This window comes from Capra hircus, chromosome 19 (genome assembly GCF_001704415.2).
Source record: "Capra hircus breed San Clemente chromosome 19, ASM170441v1, whole genome shotgun sequence".
NCBI classification, from domain to species: domain Eukaryota; kingdom Metazoa; phylum Chordata; class Mammalia; order Artiodactyla; family Bovidae; genus Capra; species Capra hircus.
In genome coordinates this window covers 4,970,127-4,991,180 of record NC_030826.1, presented here as the reverse complement: position 1 = coordinate 4,991,180, position 21,054 = coordinate 4,970,127, and the positions used below count along the sequence as shown (strand labels likewise).

The 21,054-nt window shown below is 39.6% G+C and overlaps 1 protein-coding gene across 1 annotated transcript in view; it reads right to left on the bottom strand.

The window, feature by feature from the left end:
• STXBP4 (syntaxin binding protein 4) overlaps nucleotides 1-21,054 on the bottom strand; it is a 230,976-nt gene that overhangs the window by 6,674 nt on the left and 203,248 nt on the right. Inside the window, exon 18 of the mRNA XM_013971768.2 lies at nucleotides 19,163-19,220. Coding sequence (XP_013827222.2) covers nucleotides 19,163-19,220 — 58 coding nt within the window. The remainder of the gene's footprint in view (nucleotides 1-19,162; nucleotides 19,221-21,054) is intronic.

Here is a 21,054-nt window from a genome sequence, read left to right as displayed (position 1 = left end):
ATATTTTCATAACAAGTAACTAGGCATTTCAGGGAAGAACACAAGCAGAGGTAAGGAAGAGTGTACAAAGACATGGTGCATTTTCAGGGGGTGGTCAAACATCACTGCACGTGCCCCTACTGAGGGATGGTGTTTCTCAGAACTCGTATCCAATCCCAGCCTTCAGCTGGATGTCTCGCCTAAATCCACCTCTACCTGACCAGCTCCTTGGTCCTGGAGAGATAGCTTTAGGAACAGGCTGACTTGCTCCTTCTCCTGAGATCCTCATTCGAGCCCTGGTTTACCCTGCTGCACCACCCATCCTGGATCCACTTCCTGTGTCCCATCCTACCCAGACTCAACCTCAGAGCAGCATCATGTCTTAGACCAAGTGCGCCCGAGGGCTGGCCCTTATGAAGATCAAATAAGACTGTGGATCTGAAAGAATCTCCTACTTCCTAAAATATCACAGAATAACATTTCCAAAGTGTCTAACAAGGCTTTTTAAATACACATTTTATGTATAGACCTTCTCCATCTTGAGCTGCAAAGAATATAATCAATCTGATTTCAGTATTGGCCATCTGGTGATGCCCATGTATAGAGTCATCTCTTACGTTGTTGGAAGAGGATGTTGGCTATGACCAGTGTAAAGCTCTGTATAGTCAGCAAAAGCTCTATACATTCAGTAAGCTCTATATAGTCTATAGAGAAGACTGTATACAGTCAGCAAAAATAAGAAGCTCTATACAGTCAGCAAAAACAAGACCTGGAGCTGACTGTAGCTCAGATCATGAACTTATTATTGCAAAATTCAGACTTAAATTGAAGAAAGTAGGGAAAACAACTAGACCATTCAGGTATGAGCAAATCAAATCCCTTATGATTATACAGTAGAAGTGACAAATAGATTCAAGGGACTTAAATCTGATAGACAGAGTGCCTGAAGAACTATAGACAGAGGTTCATAACACTGTACAGGTGGCGGTGATCAAAACTATCCCAAAGAAGAAATCCAAAAAGGCAAAATGGTTGTCTGAGGAGGACTTACAAATAGCTGACAAAAGAAGAGAAGCAAAAGACAAAGGAGAAAAGGGAAGATACATCCATCTGAATGCAGAGTTCCAAAGAATAGCAAGGAGAGATAAGAAAGCCTTCCTCAGTGATCAGTGCAAGGAAATAGAGGAAAACAATAAAACAGGAAAGACTAGAGATCTCTTCAAGAAAATTACAGACACCAGGGGAATATTTCATGCAAAGATGGGCTCAATAAAGGACAGAAATGGTATGGACCTAACAGAAGCAGAAGATATTAAGAAGAGGTGGCAAGAATACACAGAAGAACTGTACAAAAAAGATCTTCACGACCCAAATAACCACGATGGTGTGATCACTCACCTAGAGCCAGACATCCTGGAGTGAGAAGTCAAGTGGGTCTTAGGAAGCATCACTACGAACAAAGCTAGTGGAGGTGATGGCATTCCAGTTGAGCTCTTTCAAATCCTGAAAGATGGTGCTGTCAAAGTGCTGTGCTCAATATGCCAGCAGATTTGAAAAACTCAGCAGCGGCCACAAGACTGGAAAAGGTCAGTTTTCATTCCAATACCAAAGAAAGGCAATGCCAAAGAAGGCTCAAACTACCGCACAATTGTACTCATCTCACATGCTAGCAAAGTAATGCTCAACATTCTCCAAGCCAGGCTTCAACAGTACAGAACCGAGAACTTCTAGCTGTTCAAGTTGGATTTAGAAAAGGCAGAGGAACCAGAGATCAAACTGCCAAAATCTGCTGGATCATAGAAAAAGCAAAAGAGTTCAGATAAACATCTACTTCTGCTTCACTGACTATACTAAAGCCTTTGTGTAAATCACAACAAACTGTGGAAAATTCTTCAAGAGATGGACTACCAGAACACCTTACCTGCCTCCTGAGAAATCTGTATGCAGGTCAGGAAGCAACAGTTAGAACTGGACATGGAACAACAGACTGGTTCCAAATAGGAAAAGGAGTCCGTCAAGGCTGTAGATTGTCACCCTGTTTATTTAACTGCTATGTAGAGTACATCATGAGAAATGCTGGGCTGGAAGAAGCACAAGCTGGAATCAAGATTGCAGAGAGAAATGTTAATAACCTCAGATACGCAAATGGCACCACCCTTATGGCAGAAAGCGAACAGGCACTAAAGGGCCTCTTGACGAAAGTGAAAGAGGAGAGTGAGAAAGCTGGCTTAAAGCTCAACACTCAGAAAACTAAGATCATGGCATCCAGTCCTATCAGTTTGTGGCAAATAGATGGGGAAACAATGGAAACAGTGACAGACTTTATTTTCTTGGGCTCCAAAATCACTGCAGATGGTGACTGCAGCCATGAAACTAAAAGATGTTTGCTCCTTGGAAGAAAAGCTATGGCCAACCTAGACAGCATATTAAAAAGCAGAGACATTACTTTGCTGACAATTGTCTGTCTAGTCAAATCTATGGTTTTCCCAGTAGTCATGTATGGATGTGAGGGTTGGACCTGAAAGAAAGCCGAGCACTGAAGAATTAATGCTTTCAAGCTGTGGTGCTGGAGAAGACTTGAGAGTCCCTTGGACTGCAAGGAGGTCAGAAGGGGATGACAGAGGATGAGATGGCTGGATGGCGTCACCAAGTTGATGGACATGAGTGTCAGCAAGTTCTGGGAGTGGGTGATGGCCAGGGAGGCCTGGCGTGCTGTAGTCCATGGGGTCGCAAAGAGTTGGGCACGACTGAGCGACTGAAGAGCTGTAATAATACTTTACCTACCGCGGCCTGTTAGCACACACGGGACAAGTGTGCCACTGAGCACAGTCGGGGCTGGACTGCAGACAGGCAGTCGCTATACTGGCTGTTGATGACAATGACTGGAATGATGGACTTAATACCAATGGCCAGGCTCACTGCCATTACTGGATTTGTTTTGTTTTCAATCCTCTACTCTAAATTCCATCCATATCCCCCAATACAAACTGTTCAATTCCTCTGTTTAGATATTGAAAATGCAGCTTTCTATGCAAGATCACTTATAGTTTCATGATAGACTAAAAGTACTTAAATTGTTTAAGAATAAGGTGGAAGTGGCAAGCAAGGCCAGATATTGTCATAGTTCTAAAACCTCAGAGTGTGGCTAAGTGACACAAAGAAATATTATTCTCTTGACAATAATCCATATTACTATGAACTCTTTAAAATGGTTTAGCACAGTTTCTTATTATGGAGGCTAAACCTACAAAGCATGTGATTTTGCACAGGTTAACTTCATTTTGAGGGTTTTTTAAAGCTGGAAAGCTGCCTAAATTGAAAGTGATTTTAAGGAATTACCAGCGAGTGTTAACACAGAGGGCTAGAATACTACTGCAAGGGGAAATGAGGACAAACCATCCTGTGCAAAGTACCCGTTTAAAGCTGAAAGGAAAGTTTGATGGGATAGTTTTGCTAATTTTAATATCTTAGTGTATTTACTTTATTCTTTATCAGCACATTTGTAATAGGTTAGTCCAAAGATGAGACTTAATAAATTATTGTGAATCCTTCCTCCCCTACAATGCCTCCTAACTGGGGAGGCTGGAAAGGAAGAGAACCAGGCACAGTTACCCGAGGGGTGAGTGCCGGTGCAGGCTTTCTTAGATGACTTAAAAATACAGTATACTAACGCATATATATGGAATTTAGAAAGATGGTAACAATAACAATTTAGAAAGATGCTGTATGTGAGACAGCAAAAGAGACACAGATGTATAGAACAGTCTTTGGACTCTGTGGGAGAGGGAGAGGGTAGGATGGTTTGGGAGAATGGCACTGAAACATGTATATTATCATATGTGAGACGAATTGCCAGTCCAGGTTCGATGTATGATACAGGGTGCTCAGGGCTGGTGCACTGGGATGACCCAGAAGGATGGTACGGGGAGGGAGGTGGGTGGGGGGTTCAGGATGGGTAACATGTGTACACCCGTGGGGGATTAATGTTGATGTATGGCAAAACCAATACAATATTGTAAAGTAATTAACCTCCAATTAAAATAAATAAATTTATATTAAAAAACAAATTCTCATGCTTGAAATATTATTGCTGCCCATATATGGACATTCCACTGAATTGATAACATAAAATAAGCAAAAGTAAAATGTTCAAGAAGATGTGGTTATAGACTCTGAACAATCAGTATTAGAAAGGTCCACCACCAGAAGGTCATCTTGACAGTAAGCTGCATTAGGCACTTTATAGCAACAAATCAATATCTGATCTTGCTCCAAATACAAAATAATGCCATAAAACATTGATTCTCTAATGTTCACAATATACTTCTCTTCACAACTGGAAAACACATCCTTAGCACCAAACATGCAAACACAAGAGAAAAAATAAAACTGAAGCCAAGAGGGTTAGTTTCTATGCTTCAAGTACATATTTCACACCTGGCTTTTTTGTAAAACCACCCAGAACCAATGCTTCTAAAATGCAAAAAGTGCCTGGCAAAAAGTAAGTATTCAATAAAGATCATGGTTGTTGTTGTTGTTTGTTTGTTTTTTCTGCCTTTTAAAAAAATTTTTAATAATTAGGGCTTTCTGAATACTGTAAGAAAAACTTGGAATTCTTCCTGTGATGCTGGAATGGGGCCATTTGTGTGTGTACCATTCAATTTTATGTCCTAGTGAGCATGGTGACTGAAGAGCTTTGACATAATCAGTATGATGAGATAATCCCAGATTTACAGGCTAGGCGAACATTCTATATTAGAAATATTTCCTCTCTGATTTGTGTGCTTGGTAATTCAACTGAGAAGAGAGAGAATAAATCAGCCCTGTTGACTCTGTTTAATTAATAAAGACTCCGTAGTTCACAAAGTGAGATGCTGCTATTTACTGCGAAAAATTGACAGGTCTGGAAAATAAATGAGGCTGACTATGAAACACAAAAATCTTCCATTTGAACATACAGTACCTCTGGCAACTCTTCCTGCATAGAGTACATCTGACCTGATTTGGGGAGCAATCAAAAGCAGTTCAGATATATCTGAAAATCTAAAAAGCCTAATACTACTTGCCTCTGAATGACTGCCAAGTCTACTGTTGAAAACAATAATATTTGAGCCAGGAAGATGACAGTGTTGTATGTTTCCTTTTGTAATATTAGTAATTTGAAAGACATATTTTAGAGCTTATTAAAAAAAACCCCGAGAACATGCTTTATTTACTGGCAAAGAAATATAAGTGAATTATTTAACTCCCATTATAATTACCCTCCTTATGTTTCTTACCTCCTAGCATGCAAAATGCTTTCTTTCAAAATAAAAATTTAGGACAGCTTATTAAGAGAAAAGTGGTTTAAAGATAAAAAAAGTGCACTAGTTTTGTAGAAATTCATTTTTATAATAGTCTGTGATGATGAAAGAGGTTCTTTTGTTAATCTTTCATTGTAAATGATACTACTTATATGTCATTGTGAGTTTAACACGATCACATGCATTATTTATCTATTTAAGATAAACCTGAAGAATAATAAGTCAAAGTAATTATGACTTTTAATGAAGGGCAGAGTAATATTATGTATACAATATTTGTATGAATCAGAAAATAAAAACAAATAAGTATGTTAATCCAAAATGTTTCTGGCACCAGTATCTTGGAATCACTGAAAACTTTTAAGAGCTGGCCATAAACTGTAAGTAGTAATGAAAAATTTAAAAAGTTAATAAAAAATATTCCCAATTGAAAACAAATCAAAAGGCAGGAACAAAAAGTGAACCATGTTAGTAAACATATAAAAAAGTCACCGAACCTTGGTGATGCAGCATGTAATCTTGTCAGACACTGTTTATGAGAATGACTACATATTAGGAATAGAAAGTATCCATTCTAAAACATGTTTAAGAGAAAATTGCAAGCAGTTTGTTCCCACTGATACACAGTATAAAGAGTTCCCTCTTACATAATTTTGGAAATATACCCCTAAAATCAAAATGAATATTTCTCATTAATGAACTCTGTAAATATCACAGAATACTTTGAGAATTTTGCAAGTAGGCATTTGGAAATCCGGTGAGGCTCTGATCAAATATTAGCAGGATCCCAAATCTCTATGGTTCTGAAGACAAATTTTATTTCTATTCTATATTTATGGCATTCTCTATAAAAAATACATAAGATATATTTTAAAATAAAAAAATCCAATTAATTAAAAGATCTTTAGGCCTATGTATTACATTACATACAAGAATCTAAAGCTACAGTAATATATTACTTATGCATAGTATTAGAAAAAATTACTATGCCACTAGACTTACAAAAAATGAATATTTGAAAAGCCCTGAAAAAGTATTAAAAGTATGAATTATATTTTTTCAAGTAATACACACAGGCTTAGATTGCTGTCAATTATCGTATAGCCAAAAACATCCCAAGTCTAAAGCTGATACAATAAATTTTTCAGAAAGAGAAGCTGTTTTATGGTCTCAGATGACAGCTTTGGGTAACTTTCAAAAACTGATGCAGTTTTTGATGGTGATAGGATAAAAAATTTCAGAACACCTCTAAGAACATGTCCAACTGACACTGGTACCTAGACACTGAACTATTAGAAACTAATAAGCAATTTTATAGACTGTTACAGCTGGTGTATTTGTACGTTCTAACGTGCCCTTTGGCGGTGTTCCCCTAAGTTTATGTTCTCCGTCCCACACTGTAGAGTTGTCACCAGGAGGCAGCTCCCAGGCAGAGACTACATTTCTCAGCTCCCCCTACATCCTTATGTGAGCTAGTGTTACTTTGAAGGACTACAAGAGAGTATTTCAAGATGAGGCCATGACTATTACTTTCCCAGTAAATATATGTACAAATTTTTATAAGCCAAAGAGCTTGTCTTCTGAAATACAAAAAACAGGCAATAAATACATATTACATAAATACAAGCTACTCTACATATGTCAGTAATTAAAAGACTTTGTCAGACTATAGATTAATGGAAACTGAATTTAATTAGAAGTAAGTCTGCAAGACCATTGCCAAAGTTTCCATATTAAATTATGACTTGTGAGTAGATGAAACATAGAAGTTAATTTTTAATGTTATTATAATAAAATGGTAAGAATTATAATACAAGTTGTAAGGCTTTCATTTAATTTATCCAATAAAATAAGTTTAATAAGTTTCTGACTAACTGTATTTTTTAATTATGAAATTTCAAATCTTAAAAAAAACTAAAATTATTTGAAATATATAGTTTCAACTAATTTCATACTAACCCTAATATTATTTTTCTATCAAAGTTAAGCTGACTACACTAAAAAATAAAGCTATAAATACACATATTATGTTAGAGAAGAACAGCATTACAAAACTGGAAACTTTGAGGGGTCCCATATGAGACCATCTCTAAACTCTTGAGGTATTTTATCAGTGTTATGGAATCCATAATCCTAAGTGCAAAAGGTACTTGAGAGTGAGTGCTATAAAACAGAAACCTGCAATTATAGGGAAAAGTTATGGGATAAAAATCAAATATGCCTCCAGCCATTACCGTTTTCTCATGAACTTTACATACTGATGGTTTCTAATGGTACCACCTTGGCTTTGTGAATAAACAGGCTTAACTGTTTTTTAGAATCTTGTTTTATGCTTATATTTTATAAATATTATAGATACTGATTTATATATTTACATATTTATATTTTATATATGGGCTTCCCAGGTGGTGCTAGTGGTAAAGAACCTGCCTGGCAATGCAGGAGACATGAGTCATGGGTTTGATCCCTGGGTCAGGAAGATCCCCTGGAGGAGGGCATGGCAACCCACTTCAGTATTCTTGCCTGGAGAATCCCATGGACAGAGGAGCCAGGTGGGATATATATTTATATTGTAAAGGAGAGATAGTTACATTTATTATCCTCATTTTAGATATGAAGAAGCTAAAATATATGAGAGGTGAAATACATTATCCCAGGTAATAAAACTAGTAAATGTTACAGCCAGGATCTGGATCCAAATCTGACTCCTGAGAATTTTACCACTTGGTTATAGTCCTTTCTGAGGCTCTACTGAATGGGTTGGTTTCAGCAACAATATATATGGAGGCTCTGGGATGGATTAAATGACATCACTTGGAAAGAGCTTTTTAGCTTTATAAGATGCAATGTATTGACTGATTGGAGAAGGAAATGGCAACCCACTCCAGGATTCTTGTCTGGAGAATTCCATGGACAGAAGAGCTTGATGGGCTACAGTCCATGGGGTCACGACTTGAGTGTACTTCATATGAGTGATTAATTCAGTGATCACAGACTATATCTCTAAAGCATTTTAAAAGCATTTATCACAACATTCATAAAAACTTCATTCAGTATAAATAAAAATTACGTGTGATGCCTGCTTCCCAAGCAGACTTAACTCTTCACATCATGTGGCAACTGAAGGAGCTGAAGCTGAGAGCGTCCCAGTGCCCTGCCACACAGTGGTAGAGCGGACCACGCAGACCTGGTCTGAAACCGTGTGTTGCCCAGACAGCAGGGGATGACGACAGAGGATGAGACGGCTGGATGGCATCTCTCACTCAATGGACACGAGTTTGAGCAAGGTCCAGGAGATGGTGAAGGGCACGGAAGCCCGGCATGCTGCAGTCCATGGGGCCACAAAGAGTCGGGCGTGACTGAGTGACTGAAAAACAGGCACTCACTGGATTACTTGTATGTCCCAGGGAAACTTACTTAAACTTTGAGTCTCAGTTTCCCCATCTAGAAAACATAAGGACTGTCTTAACAGTGTTAATACATATAGAGAAAACATATAAATTCCCTAGTTTCATGCCTGACACATAATAGGTCCATCATAAGCATCACTCTCGCCCCTCCACTTCTGACTTTCTGTATTAGTTTTCTCTTGGTGCAGTAACACATGCACATGTGTTTGAACACAGTGCTTAAAAAAATGCTAACTTACTGACTAATGGTTCTGTAGCTCAGAAGTCCAACATGGTTCTTACCGAGCTCAAGTCAAGGTGTTGGCAAGGCTAAATTTCTTTCTGGAGGCTTTAGTACAGAATTCATCTCCTTTCCTTTCTAGCTTTTAAAGGCCACCCACATTCCATGACTTGCAGCTTCCATCTTCAAAGTCAGCCATACAGTATATCTCTGGTTGTCATATCTTTTCCTTTGACTCATTTCTCTAGCCTCTCTTTTCCACTGTTGAGGACTCATGTGATTAGTTTGGTCACACATGGAAAATCCAGGATAACCTCCTTATTTTAAAGTCAGCTGATTAGCAACCTTAATTCCACCTACAGCTTTAAGGCCCCTTTGCCGTGGAACCTGATATACTCAAATATTCTGGGGATTAGCTCATTAATATTACTGGGGAGCTATTATTCCGCTTACCACATCCCGGTGCCCCATCAGCTACTTCTCTCACTGAAGACTGCGTCTTGAGGGAAGGGGCACTGGGTGTGTATCAATTCTTGCAATTTGCATGAAACTCAGCAAATACACAGCAAGAAAGATTATATGCTATATTGTGTTGGAGATTATTGGCTGAAGAAAAAGGAACTAGAGATCTCTGGAAAGTAATTTAAGGGAGAAGCAACTGTTATGGAATGTATTGGGTCCTCCGCTCCTCCCAGCTCTATGTTGCAGCCCTAAACCCTAATGTGGGTCTGTTGGAGAATGCGGCCTTTGTGGAGATGATTAAGATTAAGTGAGATCATGGGGGTGAGACCCTGATCCAGTGAGATTAGTGTCCTCGTAAGAGAAGGAAGACACTCTAGACCTTTCTTTCCATGCACAGAGAAGAGGCCATGTGAAGGCACAGCGAGAAGGCAGTTGTCTGCACCCAGAAGAGGGTCCTCGCAAGATGTGAATCCCGACGGCATTTTGATCTTGGCCTTCTAGCCTCCAGAACTGTGAGGAAAAAGTTCTGACCCAGTTTAAGCCACCCAGTCTGTGGTATTTTGTTATGCAAGCCCTAGCAGACTAATGCAGCGACCAAATTTGGAAGGGAAAGTGACAAAAAAGTCAGTATTTATTGAGCAACTTAAATAAAGGGTCTTGGAGGCAGAGAAGATTTCACATTTGGCTAAATGAAAGTATTTAATATAATCCTACAAATACCATAAATAATATAAAACAAATAAGGCTCATTCACTAATCAAGATATTCATGGTTAAATCAATACTGAATGAGAAAAGCAACTGGTAAGATGATAGATACAAAAAAATATGTAGGGTAAACTGTCCCTCTTGTACATTTAAAATACACTCATATGTCCTCTGCACATAAAACGTATTAAAAATATTTTAAGAATATATCTTAAATTCATAATAGCAATTGTCCCCAGGGATGGGATAAGACAGAGAATGGAGAACAAAGGGAATTTCAGTTTGATCTAAAATGTCCTATTTTTTAATTAAAAAATACTGAAAGAAAATATAATAAAATGTTAGTGGGTACTGGATAATATTTTATTATTTATCATACTTTCTGTATTTTTAGAATTTCCAAAATTAAAAACAATTAAACAAAATATAAATCAAGAAAAAAGTATAACCATGGAAAGGTAATGAATTTCTAAAGTACTTCACACAATCTCTAAAGATTTTTTTTATATCTTTCTGATAAAATGCTAAAAAAAATCCATGCTTCCTGCCTCAGTCATACCTGTCATTGGTTAAATGCGGGAGGGGGGGGCGGGGCGGAGTGCGGGGGAAAGCGTTTGATGTTGTCTGTTTGGATCTGGATGTTTTATTCATTTCAGTGGGCTCTGGCATTCTGAGCAACCTTGGACAGCTGGCTGGCCTTCTGTCTGAATGACAGTTGCTCATCCCAGGCTTCATGCGGCTACGCCTGTGTCGTATTTATAGAATATCCAGCGCAGGCGTCTCAGGCTCCTGAGCACCGCCATCTCTCTGCTCCTGTCACACAGCTCTGGCTGGCTGGGGAGGGGTATGGGGTAGGTTTGGCTGTTGGTTTCTATTTGCAACTGTGCAAATCCTGTCATTTAAAACTCCTCCACTGGCAAATAGCAGTAGAATAATGTAAGGGGAGCTAGGGGAAACCAACATCTGTTATGCCCTCACCTTGTGGCAGGTGAGTTATTTTGTTCAACTCTCAAACTGGATAAACTGCTATCTTTGTTTTTTGATGAGAAATGGGAGTACAGACAACTGAAATAATATCAACTACACCAAGTTTACACCAAAAAATGGTGGCATAAACATTAGATACTAGGTCTGGGAAATTCCCTGGTGGTCCAGGAATTAGGTTTGATTCCTGGTTGGGGAACTAAGATCCCACAAGCCACACATGCACCAAAACAAAAAAACAAAACCAGCTCTTTCTGATATGAAGGGCCATATTTTTCCCCCCAAAACTGCTTCCTTAAAGACAGTATTCACTCATTTGATAAATATTAATATTTATTCAGTTGGTACACCTACCAGGCACTGTACTAGTTACTGGATATTCTAAACCAGTTATCACATAGATGTGTACATCCAAACCTGGTTTCAATACCTTACAATTTACTCATAGCTAAGAAATGTTTGGAGACAAACCGTTAAAAAGCTCCATATTCCCTTCCTCAAGTCCTCTGCTGGTTTCTTCATTACAGGTTTATTAAGAATGAAATGCTCAGGATTGAAGGGCCTACCCCATTGCTCCTTACTGATGCTGAAGTTAGGAGCACAGAAATTGCCCTAATAGTTCATCAAGCGAGACTTTAACTTTAGAGGTCTGTCTGTGGGTTTTTCTTAACTCATTCAAAATTAATCAAAGCAGCCAAATTAATGAGGTCTTCAGAGGGAGGGCTCCTGACAGTATCTACTAAAGTGGAGTTCAAATCATCTGCCAAGCAGCAAGGGAGAACAGACATAGAGAACAGAGTATGGACACGGGACGGGGGACAGAGTGGGTGGAATGAATACAGACAGTGTCATGGAAATAGATACACTACTGTCCGCAAAGTGGATAGCCAGTGGGAATTTGCTGTATGACCCAGGGGACTCAAACTGGGGCTCCGCGACAACCTAGAGGGGTGGGAGAGGGTGGGAGGGAGGTCCCAAAGGGAGGGGACATATGTATACCTATGGCTGCTTCATGTCAACGTGTGTGTGTGCTTAGTGTCTCAGTCGTGTGCGACTCCTTGCAAAACGAATACAATATTGTCAAGCAATTATCCTTCAGTTAAAAACAAATAAATTAAAAAAAAATCACCTGCCAAGGATTTAGGAAAACTTAAAAGTAGTAGCTTTTTATTTCCAATCCAGAAAACATCCCTTGCTCTCCATCCTCCCTTCTCTAATTTCCCTAATTTCTAGTCACGTTAGAATTACTACATGCATTATTTTATAAATGAGATGATGAATGTAACTTAAGCCTTTAATTAATACAGCAGGCTGACAATGACAAATTTCATTCATATACAGGTTATGATCTACATTTTTTCCTGCCTGGAAACAACCTAATAGGATATTCTACCCCAAGCTGGGCATCCCTGGTGGCTCAGATGGTAAAGAATCTGCCTGCAATGCAGGAGACCTGGGTTTGATCCCTGGGTTGGGAAGATCCTCTGGAGAAGGGAATGTCTACCCACTCCAGTACTCCTGCCTGGAGAATCTCATGGACAGAGGAGCCTGGTGGGCTGCAGTCCACGAGGTCACAAAAAATTAGACATGACTGACTACCACTTTAACAACCCAAATTCAGACTATCATTTAGGGTAGCTAATGAACTCGGACTAGAAAGATATGAGGAAAACAGGCCCATTGGAAATCAGCTTTCCTTTGAAGTCATAAAGGCAAAGCTCTCATGTACTGTGCTTGTTTTGGGAGGAGGCATCACTGTTTAACTTTTCATTCCAAACTACAGCCTGCATTATTACTGCTTATCCCACAGAGTTCCTATGTTGGCAACACGCTCTGGAAGACCAGAGACCACAAGATGTGGCACGTGTCCCACACGTCTCTTTCCCTGGCACCCACAGCAGACACTGCTGATGGGTCAAGACACACGTCAGTGAGGTTGACTGTGGCCCCAGAATCCTTCATAAGCAACACTTGAGAAAGTGAGTTGAAATCTATTTGCCTTCTCTGCTGTAAGACAGAAACCTCTGTTTTATGCAGAAATCACAGACTGCTCAGGTTTTACTGATATGCAGTGGTAATGCTGGAAGTTAATATCTCCTATGTAATGGAGAACAGGTTTTACAACATATGGAGTGCTATCTCAGGTTTCAGGATCTGATATAAAGGTGTATCAGCAAAAAGGAACCATAAGTCAAGTATGAGTCACTTTTAAAAACCAATGATTATACCCACTTGAAAAAATCAGCAACAGTACAACTTAATCTTTCAAGCAAGAATATGATATTGAGATTTTTGTGTTGTTTGTACAGATGTATAGATTATATTATGATTTAATCATTAATATATTACACATACTACACTGTGAAACAGCACTGTCCTCTAGGACAGCTCCTTACCTTCTGGCATGGACACTCTTACGTAGCTGCCTCCTAGACTGTACCGGGGTCTGTGTGAATAGTAGCACACGGCAGAAAGGAAGTCGCTCACTTCTGAGCTTGGTTATAGAACCCACTGCAGCTCTTGTTTTGGTGTTTCTCTTTCTCTCACTGTTTCTTTTGTTCCTTGCTCTGAGGAAGCCAGCTGCCATGTTTGTGCAGCCCTATGACCCTATCAATGGAGAGAGGTCCAGGTACGGTGAAGAACCGAAACCTCTCATGTGAGCTTGGAACAAATATTCCAGCCCCACTAAGCTACTCTTCAATTCCCAGACCTCACTAAGAGCCTGATTACAACTTCATGAGAAACCCAGACAGGGAGAGAATCAGAATAAGCTAGCAAAAGCACTTCTTGTTCTTGACCCTCTGAAACTTGGGTAAGAAAATAAATGTTTACTGTTTAAGGCAACAAAATTTGTGGGAATTTATTAAGCAGCAATAGAGAATTAATACATGAAATCAAGGCTATTGATCACAGTGAATCTCTATTTTTTTCAATAGAAAAAAGAGTTCAATGAAAGCAATGTAGCAGCTATTCTAGTTTGTAATATTTAAGTTCATTTTTTACTATTAAACATAGATCTTATAATAATTTTGTTAAATTATAACATGCGAAGTATATGAACTTTTAAAGTGAAATGATGTCAAAAAACTACTGTAAATATGTAATAGTATATAACTACAAATGGAAGATAAGAAGTTGGGTGGTAAGATGGTCAGATTCACTAGTTTCATTACAGCAACATCGAGATAACTGGCATTTTGTCATTGAATAGAAGAATGCTACAGCTCTTTCTCTAATGAGAAAATAAGAAAAATTTCCCTTGAATGCATTGACATATATAGCAAGTGAGTAAGCTCTGCCTATTTGCATATGCAAATACAAATATTTGTATATACACATATGCATATATAGAAGTTTGTTAATTCCGTGAAACGCTGGCTCTAACAATGCCGGCATTTTGACTGTACTTGTTTACACCAGGTAAAATGCTTTCTTCTCTTGTGTCAGAATGTAAGCAGATGACTGACTACAAAGTGTTAATGCATGTGCAATGGACGTGTGGGTGGATCGGAATATTCAGTGAGGACCGTCTTCATCTAGGTGCTCTCGGGACAGCACTGACAGTTATTCCTTCGCCCGAGGCTAGACTTCCACCAGGTGGAATCATTCAATTTCTGGGAAGACACTGACAGGTGTCAATCTCAGGGAAGAGACTGTATGTACACAGACTATCATCTACTCCAGTGTTCTGGAAAGGTGATTTCAGTCACTGTTCTTTCTAAGTAAAGGTGATAGAGGCAATGACCTGAGTTCATTACTTGCTGTTCTTACCTCCAAAGTATGATTCACGTGGTAAATGAACTGTTGCTGCTGCTAAGTCGCTTCAGTCGTGTCTGACTTTGTGCGACCCCATAGATGGCAGCCCACTAGGCTCCCCCGTCCTTGGGATTCTCCAGGCAAGAACACTGGAGTGGGTTGCCATTTCCTTCTCCAATGCATGAAAGTGAAAAGTGAAAGTGAAGTCGCTCAGTTGTGTCAGAAACTTAGCGACCCCATGGACTGCAGCCCACCAGGCTGCTCCATCCATGGGGTTTTCCAGGCAAGAGTACTGGGGTGGGGTGCCATTGCCTTCTCCGGGTAAATGAACTACTCCTACTCAAAAGGGAACACAGTCTATCCAGGCTCAAAATTTTGGTTGGGAGAGTACAAAGATGAAAAAATAAAAGTCTAAATAGTTTCAAGGAAGACATAAAGTGGATGCTTGCTTATTCAGACATTACTTATTTAGCAACTCATCTGATGCAGCTAGGAGCTGAGATGAAACCCTCACGGAGATGGCAGTGAGGAGGGAGTGAAGAGGCCTAACACTTGGCTCAAAGAGTATGCTCTGGGTCAGGTGTCATGATACGTTCTTTACATACATAAACTCATTCATTCTGTGAGGAGTTCACTCTCTGAAGGGTAATAGTCTTTCCATTTTATAAATGTAGACATTAAAGCACAAAGAGGTTAAGCACACAGGCCGAGGTTGTTCAGCAGTTCTATGCAGCCACCAGCATTTGAACCCAACTTGCTGCAAATTCAAAGCCCATGCTCTTTTCCCTACACCAGATGGCCTTTCTCAAACAAATGCACCAGCATTAGAACTTACACATTTGATTCATATATAATGCCCTGGAGACTCACACTTCAGGACTGGTGGTGGTTTAGTCACTAAGTTGCATCAGACTCTGGTGACTCCATGGATGGCAGCCCACCAGGATCCTCTGTCCATGAGATTATCCTGGCAAAAAACTGGAGTGGGTTGCCATCTCCTCCTCCAGGGGATCTTCCTGACCCAGGAATCGAACTCAGGTTTCCTGCATTGCAAGCGTGTTCTTTTATGCCATCTTTTATGCCATCAGGCACTGAAGGACTATTTACAAGCAATTCAAATTAGTCTGATTATTTGGCATCCTGTCTTCCTCAAATAAGAAACTCCTGGGGAAGATGGTAAAGTGTGTAGAGGATAAAAAAGGGGAATGGAGATAAGGAGATGGCCAGGCATGTTGAGAGCAGGGGGAGATGACAGCTCTGTCTCTGTTCCAGCTTGTACTGCTTAATATTCCCCTGCAGAACTGACTGAATTGTGTATAAGACAGATGTTCGTAATGATTTTGTCCACTGGCCTTGGTATAAGAAGGTAGGGAAGCCTGCAGTACTTTTAGAAGAAGACATCCATTAAGAATAGTTAAACTAAAATGAACGTTGGTGCTGGACGGTAAGCACCCCATTCTTCCATGAGACAAGTACAGAAACCTAACTGAATCAAGATCTGTTTATAAATTTTTCTGGTCACATGTCAACACACCATGTTAAAGTAAGGAGATAGAGAGGTGCCGCGTGGGGGCGTGTTTTGGGGGGATGGCCTGGACTCAGACAACCCTGGATCTGCATCTTGACTCTGAAATTTTACTACTGCGTGACAGTTTCTCCAGTGGTAATGGAGAGACAAGGGTACCCACCACTATGCTTTAAAAAAATCTTATCTCTTTTCTGCTTTTGGTAGGAGTCAAGATTAAGGTCAAGGAGGAGAACTCCCTAAGGAATGTGTTTTCTATGACTGGAGTGGACTATACAAATGCAGTGTCTCTTTCTATTTCTTCACAGAGACTGAGCTAGATCTCAAGGCAGTTAAAGGGCTTGCTTACTTCTCTTTCCTCCTCTCCTTGGATGCTATTCTCCTTTGTAGCAGAAGCCCAGCCCGAGGCTACTGTTCTAGCCCACAAAGGACAGTGGCTTAAACCTCTGGGTCCCAGGCGATGGGGCACACTCACTCTGACCCTCTCACACTCATGTCTCTCTCCCCCTCATTTTCTTTGGTGGTGGGTGATGGTGCGGTTAGCATCCTTCCCTCACAGGGCACTGGGTAGGCTCTGACACAGCTGCGTGTCAGGATAGTGACAGATGGCTAAGGCGCAGCTGGGGTGAAGGAGTTCCCCATTGGGTCCAGACCCCTTTACTAACATTTTTCAAAGGCCTCTGAATTAAGAACCCTGGTTTACAGTGAAGGCTAATTCGCCTTCCTTTGATGGAGCACTTCTTTTGGGGATCTTCTAGGAGACAGCCATGGTTGAGAGCAGGATGCAGCTCACCACCATCATATCATCCTATTAAGAGCTGAGCAATGCCCACTTTCCACATTGTTAGGAAGATTACATGATATAATGCATAAAAAAAAAAAACCCAACACCTAACAGATGCCTGGTTGCTAAGCATCATCCCCCATCCCTACATTTATTCCCATATGCATCACAAAGTGAACATAAGAAAGAAAAGTGAAGTGAAACTTGCTCAGTCGTGTCCAACTCTTTGTGACCCCTTGGACATTCTCCAGGCCAGAATACCGGAGTGGGTAGCCTTTCCTTTCCCTTCTCCAGGGGATCTTCCCAACCCAGGAATCAAACACAGGTCTCCCGCATTGCAGGTGGATTCTCTACCAGCTGAGCCACCAGGGAAGCCCAAGAATACTGGAGTGGGTAGCCTATCCCTTCTCCAAGGGATCTTTCCAATCCGGGTCAAACCGGGGTCTCTGGCATTGCAGGCAGATTCTTTACCAACTGACATGAATTTGAATGCGATTTTTCATTTTCTTGCCATCCCTATACAATAGTGATTCAAGTCTTTCAGGAATAAACATACTTAAAACAGCATATTGAAGCAAAATGTTCCTTCTGGAAGAGTTACGATTTGGGAAGTGACCCTAAACGTAATCTGTACATGGAATTCCTGAGTTCTTTGCTCCCAAAGTCCCTTTCTCCTTCATGTGTTATAAGCTACACCTTTGCTTTGTTAATTACTTTTTGCTAGAGACCAAAAGAAAAATAAATCAAGAAAACACTTTGCCAGCTTTACCCCTAGCTTTCCCTTAAATGTTTTTAAAATACGAAGCTTTTGAATTTTCAATGTTTTAAATGTCATACAATTTTTCCTGCTCTTTTTTCCACCATGATGTTTTCTCCATATTGTAAATTAATGACGACTGTCTTATTAGGCATCTATTGTGTTCAAAATTTTACGGTAGGTGCTTAACATTTAACAACTCTACAAAGCACATAAAATCCCCCTTATTTTTTGATGAGAAAACTGAGATGAAGAGAGATGTGGGAATCTCTGTAAAATCACAGAAGTTAAAAATTCGAAATGTGGATATTGCTTAGAAAAATACTTGTACGTTTGAAAGAGCAGCAAGGACACATCTCTCTTTTCCTCGCCGTGTGTACATCAAGGATCATTTGCTTAAAAAAGGCCATGTAAGAAAGTCTCTTGAGATCTGAAGAGTCGGTTGGGAGTCCCCTTTGTGTTCTCCTAACTCCAACACTGACATGAGAAGAGTTACCCAGAGCACAGTGCCCAGCAGCTAGAAAACGCATTTCTGCCAGGACTTTAAAAGAAAGGTCTCTGTCAGTGACAGTCTAGTACAGCAGAAAGAATCCTGTTGGCAGAAGACTTGGATTCTCTTCTGGTTGGGTGATTTAGTTAGCTGTGGATTTTTGGGCAACTACTCTAGTACTTATTTTCTTCATCTATACATGAAGGATGTTCTGAGAATCCAGTGAGATGGGATCTGTTCTTATACTGTCTCATTTATCTGTTCAGTTATATATTGCATGTTTTTCTTCCCTATTAAGTAAATTCCCTAACATCAGAGAAACAGTCTATATATTTCACTATAGTATGGAATATTGCCTGCCACACAGCAAATGCTCAAAGAATCTTTGCAGAATGAATGAACCGTGTATACCGTAAAGCATGAAAAATGTTGATTGTTATTAGTATTATTGTTAATAAGTTTTAAGCCACAAAACAGATTTTTTCAACAGATATTAACTTTGCATAAATATTAATACTTTTAGCCAGAAATGAATTCAGGTAGTAACATTTAGGTTTAAATGACAGTCTTGTTCCAAGTTTTTGATGTTTCCCTTGAATTAATTATTAGGTTTCTCCTCCCTAAATGATATTAACATTTAAATCACATGAGATGAAAATGGCAAACTTTCATTTCTTGTTACTAATTTCTGTAACCTCCAAGAGGGCTTCTTGGTTTCACTGATTATTCTGCAACTTCCAGGTTGTGAAGAAAACTGCTTCCTTGGTTGGGATGCTGGTACTTACTTGATGAAATACTTGATTCCGTCTGCTGTGTAAGCTTCCTCCCACCCGTAAGGTAGACCTACAGTGAAAAGAAACCAAAAATACATTTAATAAGATGATAAAGATAACTTTATTTCCTGGGCACAGAATTCCTACCGCTTTACAATATTTGAGTATGTTTCTTGTACAAAATAATTGTCTAGAAAGGAGGAAATTAAAACAATTCAGATGAGCTTTCATATTCAGCATCTTAGAACACAATAAATAAGTCTTCAGTTAACAATCTGCTTTAGTTGCATTAAATGGATTATGACTTGTCATTTACATGTGGTGAGCGTTTTTGTCAGCAGGATTCACGCCAAAACTTGTGGTGCAGCGGATGGTTTTTGCCTGGAGGTAGAAGGATGGACAAGATGGCCTCCGCTTATCTATTTGGGCTCAAAGTTTCTTTAATTGGCTCCCTTTACATTCTTTTGCTCAGTTCTACAGGGAATTGCTATATGAGTGCCAGATCAGCAGGGGTTTGCAAGTAGCTCTTGCACAAGACAAAATACCTTATGAAGTTTGAAAGCTTAGCAAAGTGATTTACCTTGGATTGTGGTATTTTATTTCATTAATTAAGAATTTTGTGCACTAAACATAAATGGCCAAATAATTTGCTAAACTTAGCTTCCAGCTCTGTAGTGGGGTTGAGAATAATTAGTCAGATGTAAAAAAATGCAGATTGAAGTAAGCAAGCAATTATTTGACCATATTTCTGTAAATGAGTACATTTTTATCCTCATCATGCCAACAAAACAGGTTCAGGTTGAGGCAGCCCATTCTCTTATATCCCAGTTATGGGTAGGTCGGCCTTCCCAGGTGCCGCCAGTGGTAAAGAATCTGCCTGCCAATATAAAAGGTCCAAGACACATTTGATCTCTTTGTGGGTCAGGAAGATCCCCAGGAGAAGGAAATGGCAACCCGCTCCAGTATTCTTGCCTAGAAAATTCCATGGACACAGGAGCCTGGTGGGCTACAGTCCATGGGGTTGCAAAGAGTTTACTGCTCATACATGGGTGGTACTCCTTTAGAAGACAGGGTTTCCATCTCTTGGCTCCACCCCTGAGTACTATTAAGGGTTGTAATTGGATCAGTCTTTGGTACTGACTTATCAAGTCTCCTTTGAAGTCTCCTCTGCCAAAGAACAGACTCATGGCACAGGTAGCCTACTTCTTTAGAAAGTAATTAAGCTATAACAACAAACCATTGACTTCACTTTCAAAGTCTCAGCAAGCAGCAGAGCAAAAATCAGGAAGAGCAACTATGACTGAACTGAACCCTACTCGATCACCGTTTACTTTGCATTCTTTGAGAACAGCTCTAAGTATGCTGTTTCTATAACTAAGAAAAACACTTTTTATATTTACCTCCAATATTTTTACACAAGTTGTACAAAATAAGACCTTGGCCCCAAATTCTATAATTATTTCCTCTGCAGATTAACATAGGCCACCTAGGAGTTTCTCTTACTTCTTAATGAATAAATCTTTCTATTTTCAGCAGAAAAGAAGCATTTCTGGGGACTCATCATAAGCAAATGACTAGTTTCTTAAAAGCCCCTGAAGTGACACTGTATACATCTCTGCTAATATTCATGGCCAGCACGCATTCAGTCAGGCCGTGATCAACCGCTGCTGCTGCTTCAATTCATATAGATTTATCTTCTTTACGCTTTCTGCATCTTTGTACGGATCACTTCATTCTTCACTGACAAGTCTCTCACTTGAAGGGAAGAATCTGATGACTATACACAAAAACCATGCTTTTATGACAAAAATGTTCAGAAATGCCAGGAATGCTAATCAATAAGGCAAAGACATGCTAAAAGTAGAAAGACATTCTAATGGGACCAAGATTTTTCTTTAAATGAC